This window comes from Triturus cristatus, chromosome 1_2, assembly GCF_964204655.1.
Source record: "Triturus cristatus chromosome 1_2, aTriCri1.1, whole genome shotgun sequence".
Taxonomy (NCBI): domain Eukaryota; kingdom Metazoa; phylum Chordata; class Amphibia; order Caudata; family Salamandridae; genus Triturus; species Triturus cristatus.
The window spans coordinates 563,288,228-563,306,027 of record NC_140580.1 but is presented as its reverse complement, the minus strand read 5'-3'; the positions used below and the strand labels follow the sequence as shown (position 1 = coordinate 563,306,027).

Below are 17,800 nucleotides of genomic sequence, written 5' to 3'. Positions count from 1 at the left end.
TCATTATAATGACTGTGTGCACCACTGCATTGCATGAGCAGCAAGTTCGGGACCCAGAGTGTTTTAATACCCGAGCCCGGTCTGTGTGCCCCCCTGGTGAGTCGGTTGTGCACCCAGTGTGTGATATTTTTGGTGACCAGATGACTCCATGTCACCAGGACATCAGTACTCCAGTCACGGATTTCCCTCTAATCAGTAATTTTTTCCAGGTATTATACCTTAGCTGGTTTATTGGAGCCAAACCCATCAACTCCTAGCCACAATGCACCAATCTGTTTCATTAAATCGCCGTACTGAAAAAAGGATTTCCCAGTGAAATAGAGTCATCTGGTCCCGTAATTCATGATGGGTACACCATGTATTTGGCAGTATGGGCATGCATCCTGAGCCTCTCTGCACATTTTGTTTATATGTGCATTTGTAATTGCTGTGCAGATTACGTATTTCCTACTCTTCAACCAGTGAGGTGTTGGTGTGTCATTGTATACGCCCTGAATGTTACTGGTTATTAGTGTAGTTTTTTTGTATGCTCCCATCTGTTTGTCATTGTATGTATTCTATTTGTGTTACTATTTTTACCCATGTTGTCACAATTGCTACTCAACGTGTCACTGTTTCCTTTGATTTTCTCTGTGGACTGAGTGCATGTCCATCTGTGCATCCTTTGTGTATCATTGCATGCAGCCTGAGTGTTGTCACTGTCTGCTTTCTGTTTCATTATCTGCTCAATACGTGCTTTTTTCAGTATTTTCTTCTTGTGTGTCATTTCTGTGTGTCACTGTCTGTGCTATGTTAGCATGTTGTACTTTATATGTGTCTGCTGTACTCTGTAGGTTCCTATCACTTTCTGCATCCTAGGTGTCAATTTACTCGTTCCCTGCGAGTCTGCTGTGCACCTTGAGTGTTTTTATGTTTGCAGTATATTTCCTTATTTATTAATGAAGAACTTCTACAGGAAACAATGTGCCCCATAACATAATGGTACATTAGATCTGTTACCAGAAATTGTTGGTAGATAGACGATGAAATTGATTGGCTGTGAATGTGACATTACATCGAAAGTATAGTACATTTATTAGTACCCTGCAGTCATCAAATTTGGTAATTTCTCAGTGCTTCTGCCTTCTTGATTTGTGCACGTCAGAGTGCTCTCAGTTTCTCTGCCTGAACTCTGTGTGTGTAAGTATACAAGCCCCTTTGGTGTGATCCCTGTGTGGAAAATGTCTACTACCTGTGTAATAACAGCTGCTATGTTGCTTTTCTTACAGTGTGTGTGCTGCCATTGGTATGGCCTCTTAAAACTAACATAGTCAGCTTCTTTACAAACCTAGTTTTGAGGGTTTTGTTACAGACCAAAGTCTAATTTGGTTTATGAGGTGTGACAGCGTATTTGTAATGTTGTTACTGTTTATATTTGGTGTCTGTTGCTCATTGATAGTTATACGATTTGATGGGTGTGGCCAGAGTGCTTTCCAAAAGGCTTGGTGGTATCCAAGTTATTTGGCTTGCTCACTGTGCAGTATGGTGTTATGTGAGTGTGCGCCAACTGGAGTCAGCAGGTCATGTTGGCCATCAGTGATGTCCATGACTTACCCTGACTGACTGAGTAAGGTGAATGATAGTCTTTCTGTTTAACATACTCTGTAGTCGGTTGATGTTTCTTGTATTGGTGTGGTTGCATGCTTTTGTGAGCCAGGAAATAACCAACGATATTGCGTATTTGTGCTGTGCTGGATGCGTGTGTTTTGCCTAATAATATCTTGCATTAGATGGTTATTCTGTCATGCTGTATTTTGGTAAGAAGAGCTTTGGAGTTGCATTGGTCTTTCCTTAAATCAAGAAAATTTGCAGATAAAGTATCATCACTACAATAGGTGTCACATTTTGTATCCCAGAGTTGACCTAATAAATTATTTTGCACTTTCGCCAGTAATCAAAACCCAATTCCATGTGCCATCTCTACTGGATATGCAGTTTATAACCACGTTTTGCCTTTATATAAGAATAAAAATGTGTTTAAAACCGAATATAAAACAGCAGACCACCCAGGACCTGCTCTGCTTGTGGATATGGCCGAGTTGGAGACATATCAAGATGAGAGAGAATGTTATTGATGAATGATCTCTACGTGCTGTCAGCATCGCCCGTCAGTGCTACAAGGATATGTTCTATTGGTAAAATAAAGATGTTTCAAGTTTGTCTGCCATGTTTAGTTTTTTTGTTTTTTTAAACGGACTTCACAAGAAATAAGTTACTAACCAAATATACGTTTAATTTGTTAGAAAATATCTGGTGCTTAAATTGTTGACTGTGGAACCAGTAGACTTAGGTTTTAATTTAACACCAACCAGCATAATTACACTCCACATAATACCACTCAACGTAACACGATTCAGCTCCACATAATTACACTCTACTCAATAGCACATAAATAAAACCCCATAAAACCACTCTATATCACATAGCAACAATCCACATAGCATCACTCACCATGCCCCGTAATGCCAATCAACATAATTGCTCTCAGCACCATACAGTTCCATAGCACACAATTCAACTCCACACATTTCCATTCCACAACTCATAATTCAACAACAAACCAAATAATTCAACTCAACAACACAATTACATAACACACCACATACATCCAATTCACACCAAACAATTCCACATCATGACACAAAATTCAACAGCACACCACATAATTAAACTCTCCTACATACCACTCCACAACACAAAATACCATTTCACATAATTACACTCTGACACACAATCCCACTCTACATAATTCCATTACACTCAGCACCACATAATTCCACTAAATCCATGCCACATAATTACTATGCCCATAATTCCACTGCACACCATACCACATAATCCCACTACACAAATCCCCACCACATTACACAATTCCACAACAGTTCCAATAAAAACCCACATAATTCCACTCCACACCACATACATCCACTCCACACCACACCACATATATGGGTAAAATACATTGTCCTTTACAACGCCAATAGCTCTAACTCTCGCAAAAGTGAGAGCTATTGGCTTTGCAATGCTGGTCTTCTTTGAATCCTGGGACTTTAAGTCGTGTTTCACAATGGCATAAAGAAAACTACAAGTCCCAGAATTCAAAGGAAAATCACCTGGTTCGGAGCCGCTCAATACCCATAGCTCTAGGAAACTTAACACAGCTGTTTAAAAAAAAAAAACATCACTAAAGTGTCCATATCCATATTGCAGGTATGAAGCGCATCATCTACCTCACAAAGTTCACTCTTACATTTGAAGACATCCTATGGTAGGAGGCAGTTGTTCAGCCAGTCCAAGGCTTGCTCACACAACTTTGCATTCTGATTTCATGCTGTTTTTTAAATTACAATATGTAGTGAACCTCAGGCATGATAATTCAAAATGACTTGAGTGACCAGTAACTGTAAAGAACAATAACTTTAGAAACCGGCGCTTTATTTCACCTTTCCCACGGCGTGATGGCTCCGTAACTGTTTGAGGGCGTTCGAAAGAGCACAGTCTCTGGCAGGACACTCTAAAGATGCCGGTCTTCTGCCTCTCACTCCGCGCGCGCAAACACTCGTATCCCTGACAAAATCTTACTCTTGGGCAGTGCTGCCACCTATCGGCGTCCAGCGAAGCTTTAGTAGAGTAAACCGGCTCCAATAGAGAAACGGTTGCCATTCCAGAGGCAGCTGAATTCGCGAGACACCTGGGCCTGCAGCCACATTAGTTACATAATCGGGATTTAGTTATGACACAAAATGCCGCGTGTTTACACTCTGTGATGAGAGTAAAAATAGTGGAGCTAAGGTGACCGCCACGGGGTGCAGAGAGTAGACCCAGTTTCCTTTCTATGCCCCCTCCCTCCTTCAGAGCGGGCACGTGACCACCCTGGCCCCAGGCACTTGTAACGAGGGTTGACCTCTTATGTCGAAGCGGCAGCCTCCTCCTCCGAGTCTCGAGACACCGGAATTCTGCCTGATAGGATGTGGCCATAAAAAGTGTTTGCCAAACATGCGAAAGTTTTTTATATCAGAATTAGAGCGTTCTTCCAGCATCCCAATCCTGCTGCGTCCGTTCTCCCGTCTTTCCCTTTCAGCAGGCGGCTGCCCTCTCTGCTTCTAGACATGGAGGGAAAGCATAAGAAAATGACTGGGGTAAGTGCTGCTTAAATCCACAGCGCCTATTAGCACACAGCACTTTTGACTTTTCTCTAACTTTGCTTGGAATACCACAGTCTGTAAGTATCGGTGCTCGAATGTTTTCTTTCCCGATAAACAAATATTTTACTAGTGTGTTGTGTGTATGTGTTTTTTATTTTTAGTAATCTGCTTCTCAGATTGTTTCCAGTACAGCAAAATAACGGATACATTAATTAAATAGGCTGTTGAATGGGAACTTCGTTTCAAGTTTGTTTTGATTAATTAAAGAAGACCCCTGTGAATATTTCACTAATTTGGCTGTTGCTTGTATTTTTGGGACTGTGACCAGCAGTAAAACAAGAGATCACCATTAAAAGATAATCTCTAACTTAAACCATTGGCTTCAACTAATACAAATTAAATACACAAGACACTAAATTTAAGGCACATCTAAAATGCCTGGATTTATTTTTTAATGGGCAATGCACTGCAAATCACGAGAGATTGTTGGTATGCAATGGAAAACGTAATTGACAACTTTTGCGCAGGAAAGAAACATTAAAACCCCAAATCAATTGGCGCGTCTTATAAAAAAAATGTATTGATTGGTGAACATGCCAGTGCGTGAAGAATGTTAATGCACCGTTTTATGTCAAGTGAAAAACGAGTTAAGAAAATGCCGCTCTAATTGTTGTGATTGAAGAGACCAGGAAGATCTTGGATGACGGAGGCTGCGCTGCTCTAATATTGTTGGATCTTAGCACAGCCTTCGACACTGTCAATCACCAACTTATGATTCAGAGACGTAAGGAGGTGGGAGTAGTAGGATTGGCGCTTGAGTGGCTCCAGTCCTTCTTTGAAAATCGCTATTTTTGTGTCTTTGAGGGTGAAGTCGCATCAGAGCATATTCCTTTGCAGTGTGGAGTCCCCCAGGGATCATCTCTAAGCCCCACCATGTTCAATATTTACATGAGTTCTTTAGCTGAATTGGTGTATCCTTGGGGGATCCAGATCGTCACCTATGCGGACGACACGCAATTAGTGGTTTCTCTTAGCCAAAAGGGCAAATCAGAACCAGGTCTTATATCATGTTTGGGAAAGATTTCGGATTGGATGGACAAGTCAGTTTTGAAGCTAAATGGAGCAAAAACTGAACTTACGCTCCTTGGGCATACTGTTCCCACCAGTATTGATGCTTCATGGCCCAGTTGTTTGGGTCCTCCACCTGTACCAAAAACAAAGATTAAGAGCTTGGGAATTTGGCTCGACTGCAAGCTTGATTTGAAAGAGCAGGCGTGTAAGGTGGCAGCGAGCTGCTATGGACAGATAAGGATGATAAGGGAGATTCTTCCCCCCCTTCCTTTTGATGCCAGACGGGTGTTAGTCCAGGCACTGATACTTTCACGACTGGACTATGCAAATGCAGTGTACCTCGGCGCACCCCTGGGAGCTACTAACAGGTTACAAATTGTCCAGAACTGTGCTGCCCGCCTACTTATGAACATCCCCAAACATAGTTCAGCAAAACCAGCACTTGCTGCCCTGCACTGGCTTCCGGTTCAGGCCAGAATCAGATTTAAGGCGATGTGTATTGCTCAAAAAGCCATCTCTGGGAAAGGTTCCCCCATGATTCAGTCGCTGGTCCAACTTTATCTCCCTAACAGGATGTTGCGATCTAAGCACAAACGCTTACTCATAGTGCCTATGATTAAGCGAGTTTGGTCAGGAGGTCGTCGGTTCTCATACAACGTAGCCAAGTTATGGAACAGTCTGCCTGCGCATATTCGCTTGGAACCTAACTATTTTAGTTTTAGGAAACAGCTGAAGACCTTCCTTTTTCCCTGAGCTGTGCCTGCTGAGTGAGGTGTCATAGTAAGCGCTGGGATGCCTACGGGTAGCCATGCGCTATACAAATGCGTATTCATTCATTAATTCAAATCCGTATTCATTCATTCAAATGCATATTCATTCATTCAAACAATAGTTGTTCGAGGCTTGTGGAATGAATGTGCTAGAGGAGTCCGAAGCCCTCCTGAGAATGCTTGATAGATATACTGCGTTGAGACACAAGTTGTCTAAGCCAAAAATAGGTCTGTGGCCAGACCAATGTTGTGGGCAAGGAGCACAGAACACTGCTTTCCTCCAAGATCATTGGTAGAATAGATTTGATGAATGCTTTCTCTCACTGCTCTCAATCTGTAGCCTTCTCTCTCTGTCACTCACCTCCACTCTCTCGCCCCTTTGACTGTCTTTTCCTTTCACTATCTCATCATCATCTCTTTGTCTCATCACTTCATCCTGCTCTTACTCTCTCCTGCTGCTTTACTGTCTCCCCTTCTCTCCTTACTTCATTCCTTCTACCCTACATCTGGTACCTACCACTACCCTTCCTCAACAAAGGGGGTGAGCTTGGACTAAGCAAGACCAGTTAATTTAAGAGGGAATGTGGGTGAATGTCTTGATTAATAGACAGCAGATCAGAATATATAGGGTGATAAATGTTTGTTATACTTAACTTCCCATCTATGTACCTTGATGATATGGTATATGATGGTGTTTACTTCTTACTATTTGCGGCCAAGCTTATAATGATGTTGCATCTGTTTCAAGTGCTGTTGCATCCTCTGCTCAGTTCGGTTTGGTGCTATACTAAAGGTCTAAGTAGTATGCCACTTCCTTATGCATCACTGAGGCAGACGCCCAAACAGTTCAGTCACGTGAAAGCATTGAACCTCATCCTAGGTGTGACTACTCTCTTCCCTCCGCCGCGTTGGGGGTGACACCAAATTAACTTGGCACAATTAGACAACTTGACCATCTACTATGACCCTATCTTCTCAAGATGACATGTCCAGTGTAGTTGTAGCACAAGACTGGCTGTTGGGTTTGGCTTGGATAGAGCTACAAGCATGGATAGCAGATTGTAAGGTCAGTTGTTCGCTGCTATTATACTGCAGCAGTGAAAATTACATTTTTGTCAATGCCTTGGTATCACTCTGGAAAGGAGTCCCTTCACTGTTTGTCCAACATATCCAGGTCTCCAGAGACCAGATCAAATGGTGTTATGCGGTCTCCCTAACCTCTTTTGGGTTTTCGTAGATGAGGAATAGGGGTCATACCCTGGCACCAGCAACCAGTGTTCTTATTCAGCCACAGTTCTGTATGCACCCAGACCGGGCAGGAAATTACTTTCTGTGCTGACAGCATCTCAGCCAAAAGTTTTTTGGCATGTACATTGAAAAGAGACAATAGGACAGTCAGGTGGGAAGACTACCCCCCCCCCCCCCCCACACACACACACACAAGAAGGTAATGGGGGAGGGTGCCAGGATGCCAGATATATTTGAAGAAATATTTGGTTAGAAAGAGGGAAGATTGTAAATAGACTGGTAACGGCAAAGGCAGGCAACACAAAGTGTGTGTGGTTTTATTCTTAAAATAAAAATGTATGTGGTGCAAGGGGAGGTTTCTGCCAATGGTGGTAAGGTAATAGGTACTATTTTAATTTTGTTTGAGTAAGGGGAACGGCTAGAGTGTGGTGAAGATAGACTGCAGAATACAAGGGAAATAAATGTGCAATCTACTGGTTTGGGGGAGATGGCACTATATGTCAAAGTCTCCCACATAAGTCATCTACTACTGTGCACCTGATCCATGGTCTCAGCTATTAAGCATTAGAGGGACTGGGGGTTGTTAAACATTACATACAATTTTAAATTGGTGTCTATCATTAACTTTGGTTTTCCAATTGATATCATAAACAAATTGCACTTCTCTCTTGTTGTCTATGATTCCACTTGAATCCCCTTGAAGGAAAGGAACCCTGTTAATACCAGTCTTTACTGCTAGGACTATTTTAATGCAGGTTGGTGGTCCACGTTTTAGTTCCAGTTTATGAGCTGAGAAAGACCTGACTTGGTCATGGCACTGTGTTTCTGTGACCCAAGAACCTTACATAAGTGAGAGTCATTACCAAGACGCACTGGATCAGGTTATCTGATTGCAACATAGATTTGCTCTTTGTAGGAGCTCCGTAGCAGAGAAAGTAGCATATGCTGACTAGAAATTGCACATTTCTACTTTCTCCCAGTATACCAGACTTCGAAATGTTTCATTCCTCCAAACCATTTGGAAATGCATTACATTGACTGCACCCTCTTCCCTCTTTTTCCTTCCTGGCTATTACTTTTCTTGTGGGTTTCGATAAAGCTAAGGAGGTAATTATTTACTGCCCTTCCTTAGTACATCATTTCCTAACAAGCCCAGCATGGTCAAAATAATACAGGCATCATCAATGCAAGCCTAGACTTATTTGAATACATTTAAATGAGTATCAGAAGTTTTCATAAATGACTGGTTGACACTTTTCAGAGAGGTAATCGTTCACTATGTATTTTCAGAGAAAATGTTCTCTATCAGGAAAAAAATGATTCAGCAAAAGCTTGCATAAGGCCATCTATGTATATTTAGGACTATTAAATATATTTGGATAATAACAGCAGATTAAAGCCACTCTAGATTTAAAAATGTAGTTACCAACAAATCGCTGCTTAATTACTTGAAGATCTTGTGTGGCAGGTTGCTTTTGTCACGATCCGCCTCCTCCTTCGTGGTGACACAACATCTCCAAGAACGAAGATTGAATGTTTGTGAAATTCACATCTTGCATTTTTAGAATAATGCTGATTATTTTGTATTTTATTTTTTACCAGATGTTACCCTCCAATGTAGCTTTAATATGTTCCAGTTAGATACAAAATTAAATCTGCTTATTGTCTAGACAGATGAAAATTAATGCATTTAATAAGCTATACACAATACCATTAATTTAACATTTTGAAAGACCTCCAGGACCGCCATAGACCGAGATGGCTTCATCTTCTTACCAGCTATACCGTTCAAAATGCTGGTTTCTGGCGATTCCATTCACTATCTAGGATTGAGGAATACTGGCCATCATGGTAGAACAAGGAAGGAAATGGCTTGTGCTCTTTTGAAACAGGCCAGTGCCATTCAATGCCCCAGGCTCGGGCAGCTTGGTGCTGCCAGCGGCAGACAGACATAGGGCTGACCGAGGGTTCAGTCTTTGTTGGTAGGTTGAGCTTGATGCAAAGTGAGTGCAGAATCACAACTGTCTTGTGTGTCTAGAGTACAGGCACCACTGAGACCACAAATGCCAAAAGGTACAACAACACATTTAAGAGAACTTGAACCGTGAACCAGAAACAAATAACTATGTCGCAATATTCTTAATAAGATTATCAAAAACTCTCATATTTTTTCTACAACTGAAAACGTTTGTGTTAACATAGTATATTTTATCTAATGGACTATCTGATTTCGTTTATTAGAGTATTGGGTCACGTGAACACTGCTGGTTAAAACTATTGAGGTTTGTAGTATAAAAGCAATGAGAAAATAAATTAGCAATCGAATTCTGGTAGGGAATTCAGCCACTTATAATTTGTGAATTGTTCCACACGTGGTGAAAACTAATAAGTTAGCAATATTTACATTTTTCACGTACCTTCACTTTTTAGTGGTGGTGATTTGGTACTGTCAAGTTATGTGCTAGAACATCCTCTCCATTGCATTGTTTGTAATGTTTGACCATTTTAGTTGTTATAATGTACTTATTGTCTCTCTTGCATCAATCTTTATTTTCTGTTTTCTTAGAGTGTGTGTGTGGTTTTTGTGTTCTTAACCCTTTCTATCCTTTTTGTTATTGTCAGGACCCTTTTCAGATAGCCACAGGGCAAGCATGAGCTACTAGGCCAAACCATGGAGGTGGTGACCTGACATATTATGGGTCCAGAGTAACTGGGTCAAGCACTACTCCTTTAGCACTTGACTCTGTGATCGCTCTGGCCGAGCAGCCCAACGCTCTTCGGGGGCAGTAGATGCAGGTTATACCAAGGATCATATTTTAAAAATACTCCCCAGTGACCCTAATATGATGATTATCCAGTCCAATGTTCATCCTTAGAGTAAAAAGCAGTGTTTATTACACACGATGCTAGACAGCACACAACCCACACAGTATCCTCTCAAGGCTAGCACATGTTAGGGTGGTCCTTCCCCCATGGGTACTCTCTCTCTCTGTTTTCTTTCAACATTTTGGCAGATTCTAGGAGGTGACCCCAGGTGCTGCACACACTAGTGATGTGCATCAAAGGCTGACTTTGGCCTGGAACGTTTCCAGATATTCGGTGAGCTCTAAAAAGTTTGACTATGGCCCTGCTTCCATCTTACACCAACCACGGTCTTCAGACGACTCCAGGAGCCAGGGTACTTCTCTCCCCTGTGCTCCACACTGAGCAGCTCTCACTGTTTCCTTCCCGCGTTCAGCTGGATCAGTGTGCTGGGGTGGAAGCAGATGGCAATTGCTTTAAGGTGCAAAGGCTCTACCACCTTCGCAATTTCTGCTTGTAAGCTGGTGAATCAGTACCTTTGGACCTGTTCCTGAGCACCTCTGCTGGTCGTGGGGACTCCTCTGACATGGTAATGGCCCTAATGGTGCTAGCGGCCCCTTCCTGGTGCACATGGGTCAAAGATCATGATGGCAGTCCAGATCAGACTGGATCCTCAGTCAGACAGTCCCAACAGCCGGTTGCCTCCTCCAGGTAAACAAGAGGTCTCAGAAACAGGTGATGGCCCACAGTCTCAGTTAAAAGGGCAACAGCCAAGATCTCAGGTGTATAGGCGATGGGCCACTACACAGGGTCACAGACGCAGGCAATGACCTCAGCAAGATGAGTGCTACTAAGTAACGGCCGGCTACTTCACTTCACCACCGATGGTGTGGTTGCTGACTTCCACAAGAGAACAGAAGACTATCTCACAGTATCGGACCCGACTGCAACAGGTGCCTCACACTCTGTTGACTTGGATCCACTTGCCAGCTGGGCCTTGCTCCCTCCAGGCTCTCTCCTTTTCCTCACAGTATCCGCTGGTCATGGCAGGCAGGCTACTGGTGTTCCAGGCACAGAGCATGTATTCTTGGTTCATGGGAACTGGCACCTCCCTATATGAGATTGGCACACCTTGGTCCTGATTCCAGTAACAAGAGGTCTTGGTGATCTTTCGTTTCTTGATACGGTGGTGCAGTTCAACAAAGTTTGGGGCATGGGCTTCCAACTTAATACTCGCACATGTGATTTCGTGCCTGACCTTTGGAGTTCATGTTGGGGGGTGTTGACTCCTTTGAATTGCTTCCTCCTCTGCACTGCCCTTTGTCAAAGGGACAGTCTGCCACCGGAGACGTGGCTCTAATTCGGAGTGACCCACAACACAGGCCAAGGGAGTAACCAGGGATCATCCCTGGCTGCCAGCCTTCACTGAAATATGCCCCCTAAAAGTTCAAAGGACTAAGCTGCCTTCTCTATCCGATTCCCTTGTAGTGCCAGCCTTCTCTGTCCCACCATCTCCTTGACAATGAGCCCAGGCTCCACTGCCCAGTATCTCTTCCTGGAATCAAATAACCCCTTGATTTGCACAGAGTATGTTCTGCTCCTCTCCCTTCAGTGTGTGTGTGTGTTCCATCCCAGTTCTCAGGAATTTCAGCAGTACACATCTTCTCTCTGAGGGTTGCAATCCTCTCCAGGCCATGGGCTTCCAAAATGAAACCCACAGGCCTACGTCTTCATGTCGTGTACCATCCACAGGTACGCACATGCAACCCAGCAAACACTCAAGTATCACGTTATGTCATATTGATTTGTATAGCACACTAATCACCTGAGAGGGTACCCAGGTGCTTGGGTAGATGTGTAGATTTGGGGGCTCCAAGGTTTGTACAAAAAGCCAAATCTTCAGCTTCTTGCAGAAATTAAAAAGTGAGGAGGAGGCTCTGATGTGTTGCGGGAGGGCATTCTATGTCTTGGGTGTAATGTAAGAGATTTTGTGACCTCCATTTTTGCCTAGCAGATACAGGGAATGTGTGCGAGTGAGGCAGAGCTTAGGTGTCTGGTGGGTTTGTGAAAGTATGCAGCTGTTCAGGTATTCTGGTCCTGCATGGTCTGGGGCTTTGTATGCGTGCGTGAGAAGTTTGAACTGACTGCGTTTGTCAGTGGGGAGCCAATGAAGCTTCTTTAGGTGCATGTGATGTGAAAGGTCGAGTATGAGTATTGCAGAAGTGTTGTGGACGGTTTGGAGTCTGTGTAGGAGTTGCATGGAGATTCTGGCATAGAGAGTGTTGCCGTAGTGCAGCCTGTTAGTGGTGAGTGCTTGTGTGACGGTCCATCTGGTGTTCCGAGGCAATCGTTTGCAGATTTTCTCAGCAAACGTAGGATGTGGAAAAAGGAGGTGCACACTGCGTTAACTTGAGCTTGTCTTCTAGGATGATCCCTTGATTTCCTGCGTGGTCTGTGGGTGTTGATCATAGCTCCGACGACCACCAGTTGAGACCCATAGGGTGGTCATGTTGCCAAAGACCAGTACTTCCGTATTGTCAGAGTTGAGCTGCATGCAGTTTGTTCGTATCCAGTCTGCTACCATGGTCATGCAGTTGGTGAAGTTGGTTCTGGCAGTGATTGTTTTGTCCGTCAGGGAGAGTGAGTTGGGAGTCATTGGCTTAGGAGAGGATGGTGATGTCTTGTAATTGGATGATATTGGCAAGCGGTGTCTTGTGTACGTTGAAAAGCGTGAGGCTGAGGGACAATGCCTGTGAGACTCTGCACATCAATTTCGTTGTCTCTGATGTAAAGGGTGACTGCTTAACCCTTTGGATTCCACCTGTGGGGAAGAAACAGATCCATTTGAGAGCAGATCCTTGTATGCCAATCTAGTGGTTTATTCTGATGAGGGTTTTTGGGAGACTGTGTTGAAGTCCGCAGAGAGGTTGAGCAGGATGAGGGCTGCTGTTTTGCCTTGGTACAGGATGATTAGAATGTCATCTGTGGTCGCAAGGAGTGATGTTTCAGTGCTGTGGTGCTTTCTGAATCCTGATAGAGTGTTGTCTAGAAGATGAAGTTCGAGGTGGGTTGTGAGTTGCTTGTTGCTGGCCTTCTCAATCATGTTGGCTGGATCGGGAAGCTGGGAGATAGGTCAGAAGTTACTTAGTTGATTTCGGTCAGCTGTGGCCTTCTGGAGGAAGGCGTTAATTTCTGCAAGTTTCCATTCATTCTGGTAAGTGGTTGATGTGATAGAGGTGAGGGTGGTGCTGATTGGTGATATTCTCAGGTTGTAGATGTGGTGGGGGCATGGGTCCGTTGAGTGGATGGTCTGCATGATTGCAGCTTGGTTGTTTCTCGTGAGGGTTGTCCATTCACTCGGGGCCTTCATGGTTGGTGATGGGTAGGTTGTCAAGTTCTTTTGGGTTGGGGTGCTAATTTGCTGTAGATATTTGTGACAACCCATCCAACTTCTTTCACAGCAAAACTACTGGAGTTGCTGGGAGGCAGCGATGTTTGTGACAGTGGCTAAGGTTGATGTGAAATAATTAACCATCGAGAAGATCTCCTTCTAGATGTTGGAGCTTCCTTTGATGCAGTCCACTAGTGCTTTTTTTTTTTGGTGTCTTTTATTTGCTGGTGATAGTGTCTGATTGCAGACTTGTAGGTTGTTCGGTCAGTGGTGTCGAGGTTGGTTCTCATATCCTTTCTAGCTCTTTAGTGTTTAGTCTCTCTGAGGTCTTCTGTGTACCAGCTGGCCTGCTTGTATGATGTACTAAGCTTGTTGAGTGCGAGGAAGTCCTCATAGTTGTGGATGTCTGTGGGTCTAGGTTGAGCCTTGCTGAGCCGGTCTGCTTCTGTGATTTTGCTGCGGCTTGGAAAGCTGAACCTGGTAGGGGCTTGAGGTGTGTTTATTTTGAAGTGGATGATAGAGTGGTCAGTCCACATGAGTGTTGTGGCGTAGTTGTATTTGATGATGGTAAGCGAAGTGATGAGGTTGGTAAAGGTGGCTCGTAGTCCAGGTGGTCAGTAGTTGAGGGTTCAGTTCAGAGTGAAATTTTCTGAGATTTGCAGCTTGAAGTGCAGTTGTACAGTGAATCTGGTGAGGTTGTCTTTGGTTGTTGTGCATTTAATGGGTTCCTTGTAGATAATATTGAGTCCTCCTCCTGGCTTGTGAAGGTGGTCCTTTCTAACGAACTTGTATCCCAAAGGGATTGCCATGGTGATGCTGGGGGCTAATGAGGGGTTGGGCCAGGTCTCTATGATAAACAGGATGTTAGGTGTGCCGCTACTCTGCAGGTTCCATATTTAGGTTGTGTGTTTGCTGAGTGATTGTGTGTTGAGGAGCATGCATGTGAGTGAGTGTTGACGTGCAGGTTTGCTGTGGTGTAGGGTGGGGTGTAGGTGTTGCTTGTGTGAAATTTGTGTTAGGAAGGTGTGTTGAGGGTGTTAGTAGTATTTGTTTGGAGGGTGTGGGTGCTTAGGAAATGGAAGCGGGTGCAGGTAAAAGCTCCTACCGTGGAGTGTGACATGGCGGCAGTTGGGGAATGGGGTCTAGTGACTTAAGGACTACTGTGGAGTATCACTGGGTAGTGATTGGACCAGGGTTGCTGGCGCTGGGTGCGACATGTGTAGACGCCATTGAGTAGGTCCTTGGAGGGGAGAAGAGTGCAGGGTGCTTTGGTGTCATTTCCTGTGCTGATGGAAAATGAAGTCCTCTTCCTTTGCTTCTTTTTTGAAAGACGGTTTTGAAGGAAAATCAGTAACCTTGGATTGTGCTCAGCAATAGATATACTGTCTGATACTTCACTAAATCCTAGAGTGAGTTAAGTACACAGCCAAAGAACTTTACACAGGTGTGCCAGTAGACCCATCTCCTGCTACACAGGTAAAAAGGCATATTCCTATCACTCATTCTACTGAACACAAGAATTAATGTGTTGCCGCTACCGTTCTCATGTCACTTAAACCCAGCTTAGGGCAGAAGCCTACTATCTTCACAAGGGTAGCACTTTGTGCGCCCCTCCAAGTCTAAAGAGACTATATTACTAGAAGATAGGCAGAGGTCATGGCGCACACGCATGATCTATGTTCACCCTTGACCAAAAATCAGTATTAGGGATCCAGATATCTTTGCAGCTGGAGAACTCGGGCAGGGTGCATATCTGTCAGTATGCAGGGGGCTTTTCCATACCCACAGTTATTGTTTGCCATAAATCTCTTAAATGTTTAACATAACATAGCATGCACTCTAAAAATCCTCCCTCCCCACCTCCTCTTTTTTTTGCGTAAGGTTTACTCATCTGTTACTTAATGTTCAGCTACATAATGTTAAGGTCCTGAGAAAGAGACATGAAAAATAAGTCACAAAATACGTGTCAGCCTTGTTAAAGTGTCTTATTGTTTCCAAAGAAATTGATATCAGGTTTTTACATCAAAATGTTGATAACTTTATTGTAAAAAAATCTGAAGCACTGGAGTTACTATTATTTGAAAAAATTGAAGCTCTCATTGATGAATCAAGTGAATATGAATTATGATCTCAAATTTTTGTTTTTCTACAATTGTAACTATAGTTTCAGTGGTACCTGCCAAGGGAGAGAACAGTATCTTTGTGGTCAGGGCATGCACATACATACACCTATACAGTGCATGGGCCTTGAGGAATCGAAATGGACACTGTAAAGCAAGCCCTGAGTACACAGGGCACACAACAGACCACGTGGGTCTGTGAATCCAGCTAACTTGCTAGCTGGCTGGATGCTAAACCACCACACTCAGCAGATCAAAGAAGCAACACATCAAAATAATAGAATTTGGCACCGGGAGAGGTGTGCTGGCCTGGCAGACTTACAAGCCATCTCACCTAACGCTGTGGCAGCTGAACTCTCAAGCAGCCTGCCTCTCTCTGGGAAGCGGATCTAGGGGCTCAACCTCAAGGATGAGGGGTGGGTAGAAAACGTAGTGGTAATCCAGTTGCTTAACAGGAATTTTCATTACACCAAGTGTTCTGCTTTCTCACTGTAGCGGTCTAGTTGTTGTTCTAAAGACTGCCTCCATTGCCCGGAAGGGCATCCATACATTGTAGCACTCTGGCCAGGCATGGCCAGAGAGCATAAATAAACGGGCGGAGGTCGTACAGGACCGCAGGCCCATATCACAGTCCATGAGTGTGTGTGCCCTTATTCCCCTGGGACCCACAGGCCAAGATAGGTGCGGCCATAGTGAAACTCGACACTGGCAACGAGGGTGGGCACCCCTGTCCGTCGCATGCTGCCTTCCTACCTCTGTGAGCAGCTGACCGGCAACATAGTCAGAGCGCAGGTTCCCCGAGCTGAAGGCTGCCGTGGTCCTGCTGCATCCTGCAGCGCAGTCTGAGCCGCATGTGAGCGGTGAAGAGTGCTGGCCGCGTCTTTCCTCTGCAGCGCTGCCCAAGGTATCGCCCAGCTGCCTTTTGAGCATCGCCCGCTGGTGTCCCCGGAGCACATTAACGCTCGTGCACAGCACTGCCTCGACATCGCGTGCATCATCCTGCCCGGCACTCTGGCCCTCCCGCTCTACTCCATGGAGCGACGCCTCGCCACCTGCTGGCTGCAGTGAGTTATAGCATGCTGCTGTCGCGCTGAGAGCATTGCTTTAACGTTGAGAGGATTTATTGTGCATGTGTCCTGCAGCCTACGAACTGGGCTTCCCTGCCCACTCATCCCTGCCCATCCCTTCCTGGTATCTGTGAGGGGGAAGTGTCCTGGTTTGCTACAGCACCCTGACGTCCAAACCTGCAAAGAGTAGGGGCCCCTGAGGAAGCCTGCTAAGCCCAACGTGCAACGCCTCTCAACTAGGGTGGAAGTCATCAGTCCCTGCAGAAGGTCTTGCTGCATTAACACCACCGAGGCATCACCATGTCAGTACTCGCTGCGGCAGCCGTGCCCGCGGCCCAACAAAACACACCTCCTGCACAGCAAATGGCACAGCCCACGTCGCAACACGCGCAGATTACAGCGCTGCCCCCATTCAGCGAGCTCATTGATCCTGCAACAGCATCACCGAGGTGTACAGTTTGGATTGGCAGGCTCAACAACTATTTTACCGCCATTTGTGAGACAGACAGCCCAGTGAAAAGGTCGCTGTTGCTTCATTTTGGAGGGGAGGAAATATACAAACAATTTGCACACCTCCCAGACACCGGTGCTCCTACTGATTATGACGCAGTAGTCCGGGCATTAAATGCCCATTTTGACCCACAACTTAACCCAGATTACGAGCGTTTCAAACTCCGTCAAGCTCGTCAGAGAGAGGGCGAGACCATGGACGCTTTCCACGCTCGGCTGCGAGAATTGGCCAGTACCTGCACGGACGACGACCAGAATAAGGAAGTAAGAGCCCAAGCAATCCAAGTTTGCCGCAACAAACATCTTCGGACCCTCATACTGCGACAACCAGGAATCACCCTGGAAGACATTCTTATCCTAGCAAGGTCGCACAAACTTTCTGATGCCAGAGCTACTGTCATGGACGCCGCGCTTGCCCAGCAAGCAGAAAAGCCAGTAACAATAAAGACTGAACGAGCGGATGCAATACGAACCCCATCCAGAGGTATCCGAGGACGATGGCTGTGAGAAGTTGGCCTGGTATATGATGTTCACTAGTTAAAGTGACCACCTTGTACCATGCCAAGCAACCCTTATGGTGTGGTTGTAAGTCAACCTTTTCGGACTAGCTGCCCGAGTGGTAGCGTAGGCTAAGCAG

The 17,800-nt window shown here is 44.8% G+C and overlaps 1 protein-coding gene and 1 long non-coding RNA gene across 3 annotated transcripts in view; one reads left to right on the top strand and one right to left on the bottom strand.

The window, feature by feature from the left end:
- LOC146867632 (uncharacterized) overlaps positions 1-3,907 on the bottom strand; it is a 607,657-nt gene extending 603,750 nt beyond the window's left edge. For both annotated transcript variants that reach the window (XR_014961797.1, XR_014961796.1), the window contains exon 1: positions 3,483-3,907. This is a non-coding gene — a long non-coding RNA (uncharacterized LOC146867632). The remainder of the gene's footprint in view (positions 1-3,482) is intronic.
- Positions 3,834-17,800, top strand: part of LOC146867631 (solute carrier family 2, facilitated glucose transporter member 9-like) — a 348,731-nt gene continuing 334,764 nt past the window's right edge. The window contains exon 1 of the mRNA XM_085606472.1: positions 3,834-4,178. Coding sequence (XP_085462598.1) covers positions 4,149-4,178 — 30 coding nt within the window. The 5' untranslated portion in view covers positions 3,834-4,148. The remainder of the gene's footprint in view (positions 4,179-17,800) is intronic.